This window comes from Dasypus novemcinctus, chromosome 13, assembly GCF_030445035.2.
Source record: "Dasypus novemcinctus isolate mDasNov1 chromosome 13, mDasNov1.1.hap2, whole genome shotgun sequence".
Classification (NCBI taxonomy): domain Eukaryota; kingdom Metazoa; phylum Chordata; class Mammalia; order Cingulata; family Dasypodidae; genus Dasypus; species Dasypus novemcinctus.
In genome coordinates, this window is record NC_080685.1 from 52,148,643 (window position 1) to 52,162,240 (window position 13,598).

The 13,598-nt window shown below is 40.1% G+C and overlaps 1 protein-coding gene across 1 annotated transcript in view; it reads right to left on the reverse strand.

The window, feature by feature from the left end:
* Positions 1-4,883: 4,883 nt before the first annotated feature.
* ANKRD45 (ankyrin repeat domain 45) overlaps positions 4,884-13,598 on the reverse strand; it is a 91,046-nt gene continuing 82,331 nt past the window's right edge. Inside the window, exon 6 of the mRNA XM_058310145.2 lies at positions 4,884-6,179. Coding sequence (XP_058166128.1) covers positions 6,145-6,179 — 35 coding nt within the window. The 3' untranslated portion in view covers positions 4,884-6,144. The remainder of the gene's footprint in view (positions 6,180-13,598) is intronic.

Genomic DNA, 13,598 nt, shown 5'->3' on the forward strand with positions numbered 1-13,598 from the left:
CCAAAGAAAGGATTAGTTCTGCCTAGCATTGGGCATAGGGAAGGTCAAGGAGTGGAGAAATATGGATTACTTCGCCAAGAGTCAAGATTGAATTGTGAGAACTTCTTGCAATTGGGAGCAAGATGAAGAAGAAGAGCTGGTGAAGGAATTAGAAAAGCAGTTGGTAAGACAGTACATGAACTATGAAGGCATACAGGTGCCAATAAATGGAATTTTAAGAAGAGAGTATTAGCAAATATAACAAAAGCTATAAAAAGCTATAAAAATGTATAAGGATAAAGACTGAGAGATGAATACAGAGGAAGAGAGAGATTTAGTTTACAAAAAAAGGGTCACCAGAAATGCCTTGGTCTTATCCAGGAATCTTTGAAGTGAAATCCATGAATCCCTCACTCACCACCAAGATCAAGACAGAAAATACAGATTTAGAGTAGAAACAGCAAAAATGGCACCTGGTCCTCTCCAAATTATTGCAGTGCTTAAGGGTACTGGGCTTCTAACAATATACTGTATTATGAGAATGGAGGAAAGCAGACTTGGCCCAATGGACAGGGCATCCACCTACCACATGGGAGGTCCGCGGTTCAAACCCCAGGCCTCCTTGACCTGTGTGGAGCTGGCCCATGCGCAGTGCTGATGCGCACAGGGAGTGCCCTACCATGCAGGGGTGCATAGGGGAGCCTCATGCACAAGGAGTGTGCCCCGTAAGGAGAGCCGCCCAGTGCAAAAGAAAGTTCAGCCTGCAAGAATGACGACGCACACACGGAGAGCTGACACAAGATGATGCAACAAAAAGAAACACAGATTCCTGGTGCTGCTGATAAGGATAGAAGTGGTCACAGAAGAATACAGCAAATGGACACAGAGAGCAGACAACTGGGGCGGTGGGAGGGGGGAAGAAAAATAAATAAATAAATAAATCTTAAAAAAAAAACAGACATAGATTCCTGGTGCCGCTGACAACAATACAACAATGGAAGCGGACATGAAAGAACATGCAGTGAATAGACACAAAGAGCAGACAACTGGGGCAGGGTGGGGGGAAAGGGAGAGAAATAAATTTTTTTTTTTTTTTTTTTTTTTTCTTTTTTTTTTTTTTTTTTTAATTTTTTTATTTTTTATTGACTTTGTAATAATATTACATTAAAAATATATATGTGAGGTCCCATTCAACCCCACCCCCCCACCCCCCCTCTCCCCCCCCCCCCCCAACAACACTCGTTCCCATCATCATGACACATCCATTGGATTTGGTAAGTACATCTTTGGGCACCTCTGCACCTCATATACATTGGTTCACATCATGGCCCATACTCTCCTCTATTCCATCATGTAGGCCCTGTGAGGATTTACAATGTCCGGTGATTACCTCTGAAGCACCATCCAGGGCAGCTCCATGTCCCGAAGACGCCTCCACCTCTCATCTCTTCCTGCCTTTCCCCATACCCTTTGTCCATTATGTCCACTTTTCCCAATCCAATGCCACCTCTTCTATGTGGACACTGGATTGGTTGTGTCCATTGCACCTTTATGTCAAGAGGAGGCTCAGATTCCACCTGGATGCTGGATGCAATCCTCCCATTTTCAGTTGTAATCACTCTAGGCTCCATGGTGTGGTGGTTGTCCTTCACCTCCATCTTAGCTGAGTGTGGTAAGTCCAATAAATCAGATTGTAGGTGCTGGAGTCTGTTGAGGCTCAGGATCTGGCTATCACATTGTCAGTCCAGAGATTCAAATCCCCTAAATATATCTTAAACCCCAACATTAACTGCACCTCCAGCACATTAGCATGAAAGTCTTATGAAGGGAGATCCCATCTGAGTCGAGATTCATCACACATAAACACCATTTCCAAAGAGGGGCCATCTGCCCTGGTAGTTAACCCCATCGGCCATGACCATAACTCCCATGGGTCTCTTTAGCCCTCAAAGGAACCAATATCTGGGGGTTGTATCTGCTTTATCTGTCTCTCTGACTCTGCTCAGTTGTGCATGAGGGCAAACCTTCTGCCAGCCTCCAGACTCTTTTTTAGAAACTCGTAGCCATATAAACTCATTTCTCCTTTCCATTTCCCCCTTACTTTAGGTCAAACAGCATTTTAAAGTCATGGTATTTTATGTAGACATGGATATTCTGCTGATCCGCATTGAACCTTCCGTATAAGGTCATTTTCCAGTTGCATCATCAGTTGGTAGTTGATAGTGGTCCCTCGTTGCCAGGGAGGCTCATCCCCGGGTGTCATGTCCCACGCTGGGGGGAAGGCATTGCATTTACATGCTGAGTTTGGCTTCGAGACTGGCCACATTTGAGTAACATGAAGGCTGACAGAAGGAAATTCCCAGGCACAAAGTTGCTCTAGGCCTTGTTATTATTTTGGGTTTATCAGCTCACAAGCATAGTCATTAGTATCAGGGGCTCACTGTTGAACCCTCACTCCCTCCCGGTCCCCACCACTGTACCTGGGAGACTGTCGCTGCTCCCCTAGGGACCACGACAGAGCACCACTGGCCGGGAACCCAGTACCCCCCCTACTGTGGTTTTTAATTGTTGCCACTATGAGTATATCCAAACATTACCATGCACCCTGGACATATGTTCTGTACAGCTCCCTGTCAGTCATATATCATCTGTCATTGGTATCCCATACCAGTATCCCTCCATTGCCATTGTTGAAACACTCTGTGATCCAGAACTCCCCGAAATTTGAAGCCCAATATAATGTCATGGTCCCTTACTAGGGAATGGCATATAGCGATGAGTTTAAAGGATAGATAAAGAACTTGGATAAAGTTAGATAAAGAACTTAGATAAAGAATGTTGACTTGAAAAAATTCCACATCCTATTTCCCCCCCCCCCCCTAATTATTCAGCTTTTCTTCACAGGAGTCCTAGACCACAGCAATGTATATATATAATATACAGCACTCCCACACATCCACCAGAAAACCTTTTCCCTTCCACAGTGATACTCTTACGCCCTATTCATATCATATTTACTTAAAGTGATGTACAGAGTCTGAGACATTAGCTTTCTAACAAGGTGACATCTGTATTTACATTATGGTGCATACTTTAGGATACACAGTTCTTTACATTTTTAGTTATCCTATGTTTTACATTATGGTTTACATTATCAGTCTGTCATCTCCTATATGTTATGGCGTAATATTACATGTTTTATATCCATCCTTGTGTACTCTCAAGAAACTCCTCTCTTACCCCCCATTTACTTTGGTTCCACACATTTAACGTCCATTTTCCCTTCCACCTTAGTGCCCTCAGTGATAGCCAACCTCCGTTTCCTGAGGAGCCACTTCCAGAGATAGATGGAATAGTGTTCAGGGCCTAACTTGCTCAACTGCCCCAATGCCCTGGGAGCCACCCTTTCTCTCGAGGGATACAGTTCCCTCTATTGGATGGCATTAGTCCTCCCCAGGATGTGGGTCCACCCCCACTCTCACTACTTGGGTTTCTACCCCATGGTGTCACCCACTCTGGCAGAATGAGCATTTAGACATTCCCCAGGAGCCCGTCCTGCATCAGACCCTCCCCTCCGAGCATTCTAAACAGGTAACCCTCTTTATTATATTTTGATATGATTTTCTCGGCATTTTACTCTCCACCAACACCTGACCCTCTCCTGGTTCGTATGCTACCCCTCCCTCCCCCCACTTTTGGGCAACGTTACCCACCCGTCCCTCCCCAGCCACCCTCGAACCCGCAAAGCCCCAAGCAAAGGCAACCCCTTGCCCCCCTTTTATCTCTTCTTTGTGTTCATACTTACCACCATCTCGTCTTAAATTCCACCCCTGCAGACATCGGCTCATATCCTTCCTCCACCCTCCGATTTCCTGCAAGCCTATCGTTCAGTCTCTTGCTATCTAGGGCAGCTTGTTTATTTCATATCATTGAGGTCATGTAGTATTTGTCCTTCAATGTCTGGGTTGCTTCACTCAACATAAGGTTCTCAAGATTCATCCATGTTATCACATGTGTTTGTAGTGTGTTTGTTCTTACAGCCGAGTAGTATTCCATTGTGTGTATATACCACATTTTATTGATCCACTCGTCTGTTGATGGGCATTTGGGTTGATTCCAACTTTTGGCAATAGTGAACAATGCTGCTATGAACATTGGTGTACATATATTGGTTTGTGTTCTTGTTTTCAGTTCTGCTGGGTATATTCCCAGCAGTGGTATTGCTGGGTCATATGGCAAATCTATGGCTAGTTTTTTGAGAAACCGCCATACTGTTCTCCAGAATGGTTGGATCCTTCTGCATTCCCACCAGCAGTGGATGAGTGTTCCCCTTCCTTCACATCCTCTCCAGCACTTGTATTCTTCTGTTTTTTTCATAGCTGCCAATCTTATGGGTGTAAGATGGTATCTCATTGTGGTTTTGATTTGCATTTCCCTGATAGCTAGAGATTTGGAACATTTTTTCATGTGCTTTCTTGCCATTTGTATTTCTGAGAGAAATAAATTTAAAAAATAAATCTTTAAAAAAACAAAAGGAAAGCAGACTTGGTGCAGTGGTTAGGGCATCCATCTACCATATGGGAGGTCCGCAGTTCAAACCCTGGGCCTCCTTGACCCATGTGGAGCTGGCCCATGTGCAGTGCTGAGGCACGCCAGGAGTGCCCTGCCACGCAGGGGTGTCCCCCGCATAGGGGAGCCCCACACGCAAGGAGTGCGCCCCATAAGGAGAGCAGCACGAAAGAAAGTGCAGCCTGCCTAAGAATGGCGCTGCCCACACGGAGAGGTGACACAGCAAGATGACACAACAAAAAGAAACACAGATTCCCGTGCTGCTGACAACAGAAGTGGACAAAGAAGACACAGCAAACAGACACAGAGAACAGACAACCAGGGCATGGGGGGCGGGGGGGGGGGGGGGAAAGGTAGAGAAATAAATAAAAATAAATAAATCTTTAAAAAAAAAAGAGAATGGAGCAAGCACAGATCTCCTTATTTGTACCACTACATAAACACCCATGGATCTACCAGAGAAGGAAGTGACTGCCCTATTCTTTTGCTTAAGGCAGCTGAAACTGAATTACTCATACATAAAAAGACCTCAAAACTTAAAAATCTGGGAGACAAATTTTAACAGTGTCATCTCAAAACCATGGTTGAGATAATGTCAATTGACAAAGGTATTACTATTTCAGCATCTTTTCCTCACCTCCTCTACCCACCCCCCAATGAAAAATGAGTTTTTGGGGCAGGATAAAGAAGAGAAATAAGCCATAAAAAAAAAAAATAGAAGTTAAAAAAAAATGTTTTTCTATAAAATCCCAGAAAGTCAGAGTAGTGGGAGGTTCAGGGATTTTATTAGATAAACTAGAAAGAAAAAAGACTCATTTCCAAATCACTATTATGAAACCAACTATGATATTTAAAATGTAAGAAATATAAAGCAAAAGATGAGGAAAAACATGGATTCCAGTTATGATGTATATGTTGCCAAAACTACAGAATTGGGGAAATCTTCTAAATATAATACTAAACAGGCTTGTGTTCATTAATTTAAATATAGACCATAAAGAAATAAGGGGGTTTCCTTAAAAACAGACTATATCCTACCTTACAGGTGAATTATAATTTGGATGTAAGAAGTAATAGCTGTATAACCAGAGGACACTAATCCAACTAATTCTTAATAGTTTCTTGTTCCAGAATGTCCTTCCATAAGTTTTCTTTATAAGATAGGGAAAACAAATGTTTCCTCTGGAAATAGGCAAATATGTCTTTTGTTTTGGAATTCCTCCGTTAAATGGAAATGTCCTGCCTCAACTACACAGAAAATATTAGATTCTCTGAATAATTTTTTTAAATCTCCGTATGCTCTTTGTGAGGGATTCATAAGTGTTCTCTAGAAGTAGCAACTGGAACTCACTTGTGTTTTTCTTGGAGTTGCAGAGGCAAGGCCGGAGAGTCTGGATATAAACATCCTGAACAGAGTATAACAAGACAAAGGTGATTTGAGTTCATATTAAAATTTTTATAAAACTCCACATCGATTTCTTAACTTTAAGTGGCATGAAGAGGTGTTTCTTTATGGATACAAGAAGAAAATGTGGCTTTTTATGAAATACATATATTCAGTAGATGGTATGTCTTGACTTCTTTTCTGACCATGGCTTAGGTTACCACAGGTTTGGCACTTTTCGACTGACCTGAAAGAAAGCAGATTTTAAAATTACATTACTTAGCTTGTGATATGAAACTAAATGAAGGCAGTTTTTAAAACAATAAGTATAGAATAAATCAACGTGTTCCAGCCTAAATCAGTCACTAATTGAATCCTGGGTTACTCTTTTTTTTTCTTTTTTTAATACCTAAAGCTGTAAGGTCACATTCCCCATATAATCAATATTATCATAATTTTTTTTTAATATCTAAAGCTGTAAGGTCACATTCCCCATATAATCAATATTATTGTAATTTTGAGTTACTAGAGTAATTTTGAATAAACTGCTTAGCCTCCCTTGTCTTCTCCTTTTCCATTGTACAAAGAGGCGTCCTTTCAAAAGGTTCCATCTAGACGTAACATTCTATGATGTGAAGATTCAAGATGATGGAATAGTTGGAGGGGATATAATATGGAGGACGCAGGGAAAGGCATAATTCTTCCTCAGAGGTGAGAAGTCAGTGGGGCAAGATTGTTGGGCCAAACTAATGGTAGGGGTGGAACAGAGAAGGAAGCTAGAAAATATAATTTTTAATCCTCTCACTCCTGGCCTGTATTGATCTCCCTTTTTCTAGTCTGCTCTCTCTCCAATCAATTTTACAAGGAAAACCAGGTTATTCCTAATTAACCTCTCTTCTCTCCTACCCTAAAGGCTTTAATGGTACCCCACAACCCAGAATATAAAGCTCATGTTCCTAAGGTTATATTTCAGTACTTTTCATAAAATGATCACAAGTTAACTTTCCAACCTTATTTTTTACTGTTTCTTAACACAGACTCAACAACCATCAATGAGGTGGGTACTGGCCATTTCCTTATTATCACATTTGAAACTCATCATCATACTGTACTCTTATTCTAGAGTTTCCTTTTCCCTCAACCTTGGCTACCCATCCTTCCAGGCGATTCCTTTTCCCTATGAAACTTTCCTTTTCCACTTAGGCTTCTCTGAACATATACAGTACTTAGTTTATTTTTTAGGGTCTGTATGTTTTCCTCACAAATGGGATGGTAGGCTCCTAAACAACAAAGATAGTGTCAAGTTTCTGTCTCCCTGAAGTTTCCTAGCAGAGTGCTGTGTATATGTTCTAAATATTACTGATAGATGGCAAGGGATTTTCTGTCACACTACCTAGACCAGGTTAAGTATCTTAACCTTTTAAAGCACACAGCTACTTTTCATAAACATAAAAATCTTATGTATCTAAGTGGTTATCTATATGCAAATGAATGACGTTGGATCCCTACCTCATACCATATACAAAAATTAACTCAAAATGGATCACAAAACTAAATGTAAATTAGGTAAAACTATAAATTGCTTAGAAGAAAACATAAAAAGTACATCTTCATGACTTGGATTAGACAATGGTTTCTGAGATATGACACCAAAAGCACAAGGAACAAAAGAAAAAAATAGGTAAATTGGGTTTCATCAAATTAAAAACTTTTGTGTTTCAAAGGACATGATTAAGAAAATGAAAAGAAAAATCCACAGAATAGGAGAAAATATTTGCAAATCATTTACCTAATAAGGGGCTTATGCTCAGAATAAATAAAAAAACTCTTAACAACTCAACTCACTGCAATGGGGAATGGCACCCATCACCCATCCACAAGATAAATAGCCTGGGTAAAACCCATGGCTCACTGCAGCCAACTGAGAGGGGAATGGATGTCTTCCTCCCTAGAAAGAGGGAGGGTGCAGTGGAGGCCAGAAAATGGTTTCTCTTTGGTGAATTTGGTTATCAAAGCCCATTTTGAATCTCGCTCTGGCCAAACCACAATCACTAGCCAGTGGAGGTGGAAAGAGACACCTCTATGAAAAGTCTCACTGAAGAACACCATCTGCTGGCACGCCAGGAAACTACAGTAAGTAAAAAAAACTTTTTGGAGTATCTCATGTCCAGGCACTCTTAAATCTGGTCTGTGCCCCAACAGTGGGTCCCCAACCCTGTTTTGATAACTTAAGCTAGGCAATCTTAAAGAGTTAGAATAAGCTGAACCAAAAATTAAAGAAGAGCCATGAAACAAAACCACTAGGCAAGAGAGAGAAGTTAATCATCAGAATAAATTAACCAACATAATTGGATGCCTAGACATCAGCAAAAAAAATTACAAGCCATACTAAGAAACAGGAAGAGATGGCCCAGCCAAAGGATCAAATAAAAAGCCAATGAGGGAAGTGGATGTGGCTAACAGATAAGAGTGTCCACCTACCATACAGGAGGTCCAAGGATTTGATACCCACGCACACTGCGCTGTATGCAAGAGTTTGATACCACACGCAGTGCTGCTGCATGCAAGGAGTCCCAGCCCATGCAGGGATGCCACTGCGTAAGGGTGCCCCCCACACACACACAAGGAGTGGCCCCTGTGCAAGGAGAGCCACCCTGTGCAAAACCTCAGCCCACACCCAGGAGTGGTGCCACACCATAGAGAGCTGATGCAGCAAGATGATGCAATGGAAAGAGACACAGATCCCCAGTGCCACTTGATGAGAATACAAGTGGACACAGAAGAACATACAGCAAACACAGAGAGCAGAAAATAGGGGGAAGAGAATAAATAAATCTTAAAAAAAGAAAAGTCAATGAGAAACAGGGTTTAAGACAGCTAGTCAATGATGTTTCCACAAATCTCTTAAATCAACTCAAGGAGTTGAAGGAAAATATGGATAAAGAGATAAAGGATATTAAGAATACACTGGGGGAAGCAGATATGGCTTGAGCAGCTGGGCTTCCATCTACCATATAGGAGCTCAAGAGTTCAATACCCAGGGCCTCTTGGTGAAGACAAGCTGGACCATATGGTGAGTGCTGGCCATGAGGAGTGCTGGACCATGAGGAGTGCTGGCCCATGCAGAAAGCTGGCACAGCAAGATGATGCAATGAAAAGAGACACAGAGGAGAGACAATGAAAGACTCAGCAGACCAGGGAGCTGAGGTGGCACAAGAAAATGATGACTTCTCTCCCACTCTAGAAGGTCCCAGGATCAGATCCCAGAGCCACCTAATAAGAATACAAGCAGACACAAAAGGACACACAGGAAATGGACACAGAGAGCAAACAATGGAGGGAGGGAGAGAATTAAATAAATAAATAAATAAAATCTTAAAAATAAAAAAAGACGACGACACTGGGAGCAGATGTGGCTCAAGCGGTCAAGCACCTGCTTCCCACGTGGGAGGTCCTGGGTTTGGACACCAGTGCTTCCTAAAACCAGAAAAACAAACAACAAGCAAACAAATGAAAACACCAACCCAGGGGATCCAATGTGGCTCAGTGGTTGAGCACCAGCTTCCCACATCAAGGCCCTGGATTCATTCCCCAGCCTCAATACTTAAAAAAAAAAAGACAGTGTGTGTATAAAGAACACTTTAAAAACCTACCAAAAAAGTAACAGATCTTATGGGAATAAAAGACACAATGGATGAGATTAAAAATACATTACAGGCACATAACAGCAGATTTACATTGGTGGAGGAAAGAATTAGAGAACTGGAGGACAGAGCATCTGAAGTTGAAAATACAGGAGAACATAAAAAGAATGAAAAAGAAAAAAGAGTAGGGTTTCAGGGAATTGAATGGCAATGTAAAATGCACAAACATACATGTTATTGGTATCCCAGAAGGAGAAGGGAATGGAAAAAGGTCAGAAAGAATATTTGAGGATATAATAACCTAAAACTTCCCAACCCTTATATAAGACACAAATATCAATATCCAAGAAGGACAATGCATCCCAAATAGAACTACTCTGAGGTAACTACTACTCAGAATATCAAATGCCAGGCATAAAGAGAAGATTCTATTCTGAAAGCAGCAAGAGAAAAGCAATGCATCAAATATAGGAGAAGCTCAATAAGAATAAGTGTCAAACTCTCATTAGAAAGAATGGAGGCAAGAAGGCAGTGGTATGATATATTTAAGGTTCTGAAAGAAAAAAACTGCCAGCCAAGAATTCTTTATCTGACAAAACTGTCCTTCAAACATGAGGGTGAGTTTAAAGTCTCCACCAACAAACAAAAACAGAGTTTGTTACCAAAGGACTGGATTTACAAGAGACACTAAAGGGAGTTCTGCAGGCTGAAAGGAAAAGACATGGGCAAGAGACATGGAGAAGAGGGTAGAAATGAAGATTATTATTAAGTGTAACTAAAGGGGTAAAACGACAGACAATAGTAAGAGATGATAACAGAAAGTCAAAGGATAAAATGGATGAAGTAAGTAATGTCTTAAGAGTAATAACATTTAATGTTAATAGATTGAATGCCCCAATCAAAAGACACAGGCGGACAGAATGGATAAAAAAATATGAGCCATCTATATGCTCTCTACAGGAGACTTACCTCAGACATAAGGACACAATCAGGTTGAAAGTGAAAGGTGGGAAAAGATATTCCATGCACACAGTAACCAAAAAGATCTGGAGTAATGATACTGTTATCAGACAAAATACATTTTCAAGGCAAAACTGTTATAAAGGATGAATGGGGTCATTATATATTAATAAAAGGGGCAATTCACCAAGAAGAAATAACTTTAAAAAACATTTATGCACCTAACATGAGTACCCCCAAGATACAAGAGGTACACACTGGAAAAACTGAAGGGAGAAACAGACATCTCTGCAATAATAGTTGGAGACTTCAGTATACCACTGTCAGCATTAGACAGAACATCTGGACAGAGGATAAATAATGAAACACACAGCATGAATACTACAATAAATGAACTAGACCTAACAGACATTTGCAGAGCTTTACACCCCAAAAGAGGAGGATATACATTCTTTTCATGTGCTAATGGATCTTCTTTAGGATAGACCATAAGTTGAGTCACAAGACAGGTTTCAATAAATTTAAAAAGATGGAAATTATACAAAGTACTTTCTCTCATCATAATGGAATGAAGCTGGAAATAAATAACAAAAGGAAAAAGGAAAAATTCACAAATATATGGAAATTAAACAACACACTACTAAATAATCAGTGGGTCAAAGAAGAAATTGCAAGACTAATCAGTAAATATCTGGAAAAGAAAGAAAATAAGAACACAACATATCAAAACCTATGGGATACAATAAAGGCAGAGCTGAGAAGGAAATTTATAGATCTCAATAAATACAATAAAAAAGAAAAAAGTGCTAAAATTGAAGACCTAACTGTACCCTGAAGGAACTAGAAAAAGAACAGCAAACTAATCTAAAACCACGCCAAAGTTAAAAAATTATAAAGACCAGAGCAGGAATAAATGGAATTGAGAACAACAAAAAAAAAAAAACAATAGAGAGGATCAACAGAACCAAAAGTTGGTTCTTCAAGAAGACCCACAAAGTTGACAAACACAATAATGACGAAGAAAAAAGGGAGAAGGTGCAAATTTTAAAAATTAGAATGTGGCAGGGGAAACATTACCATTATCCCTGCAGAAATAACAGAGATCATAAGATACTACGAACAACTGTGTGCCAACAAACTAGAAAACACAGACTAAATGGACAAATCCCTAAAAACACACAAACAACCTACATTGACCCTAGAAGAAACAGAACACCCCAACAAACCAATCATGAGTAAAGAGATTGAAACAGCCATTAAAAACCTCCTGAAGGGAACTGTGGGAGGATGGTGTCGGATTAGGCAGACAAGGCTCAGCTCTCTCCCAAGAACAAAAGGGAAAAAGTCAAAAGCTGCCTGAGGGCCCTGCTTTGGCAGTCAGTAGACCAGGACAGTGCTTCACAACTCTCAGAGGGTGAGGGACAGAGAATGAAGAACCCAAAATATTAAAAACAAACTGTGAGTCACTAAACCTTCTGGCTGTCAGGAAGGGCTCCCCTTCCCAATCCCTAACATATTAAGTGGGGGTAGAACCCCTGGCTCACTGCAGCTGAGAGGGAAAGATGTTACAAGGGAAAAGGAGGGGAAGTTGGGGGGGTTTTCTTCAGTGAAATTGGCCAGCAGAGTCCACTTTGAACTGTGGCTCTGGTCACACCAAAACAAAGGAAAACCTAGAGATAAACTCTGTGGAAAGGTGCACCAATGAATGTTATCTGCTGGCTGGTTTGGAAACTGCAGGGACAAAAACTGCATTGGGTCTCTCTGTTCCCTAACTTTGGGGAGAAAATCTGTGCCCATTAGTGAGTCTGTGGCATGATTTTGATAACTTAAGCTGGGTAATTTTAAAGACTTATAAGTTGAACCAAATATAAAAGAAAATCTGTGAAAAAAATGTAATAGGCAAGAGAGAGAAATTGACCATCAGAGTGAATTCATCAACATATTCTGATGCCTAAACATCAGCAAAAAATTACAAGTCATAGTAGGAAATAGAAAGATATGCTCCAGCCAAAAGAACAAACCAATACAGGATTTAGACAATTAATCAGTGATAATCATACAACTCTCCTAAATCAATTTAAAGAATTGAAAGAAAATATGACTAAAGAGATAAAGGATATTAAGAAGACACCAGGTGAACATAAAAAACAATTTGAAAGTCTGCAAAGAAAAGTAACAGACCTTATGGAAAGGAAAGACATAATGGATGAGACTAAAAATACATTAGAGGTACATAAGAGCAAATTTGAATTGCTCAAAGACAGAATTAGTGTTTCTGAAGATAGAACATCTGAACTGTAAAAGACAGGAGAAAAGAAAGAGAACGGAAAAAAAATGTAACAGGGTCTCAGGGAACTGAATGACAATGCAAAATGCATTATTGGTATCCTAGAAGGAGAAGAAAATATATAAGGGGCAGAAAGAATATTTGAGGGAATAATGGCCAAAAACTACCCTACCCTTATGAAAGACCTAAATATCAATATTGAAGGAGGACAATGCACCCCAAACAGAATAAATCCAAAAAGACTTACCCCAGATACCTACCATTCAGAATGACAAATATCAGAGGTAAAGAGAAGATTCTGAGAGCAAAAAGGAAAGAAATGCATCACATACAAGGGAACCTTGATAAGGTTAAGTACTGACTTCTCATTAGAAACCCTGTAGGCAAAAAGAAAGTGATATGATGTATTTAAGGCATTGAAAAAGAAAAACTGCTAGCCAAGAATTTTGTATCTGATAAAGTGGTCCCTAAAAAATGAAGAGAAGTCCAAAGTCTTCACAGACCAAAAAAAACTGATAGAATATGTAACTAAAAGAATATGTTACTAAAAGACCCAAGAAGAGTGTATAAATGAAGATTAGATAGGGTAAATTGAAGGGGGGAAAAGACAATAGTACAATATGACAACAGAAAGCCAAAGTCAAAATGGATGAGTAAGTAATGCCTTTATAGTAATAATATGGAATGTTAATGGCTTGAACTCCTCAATCAAAAGGCACAGACTGAGAGAATGGACTAAAAAAATACGAACCATCTATATGCCATCTACAAGAGA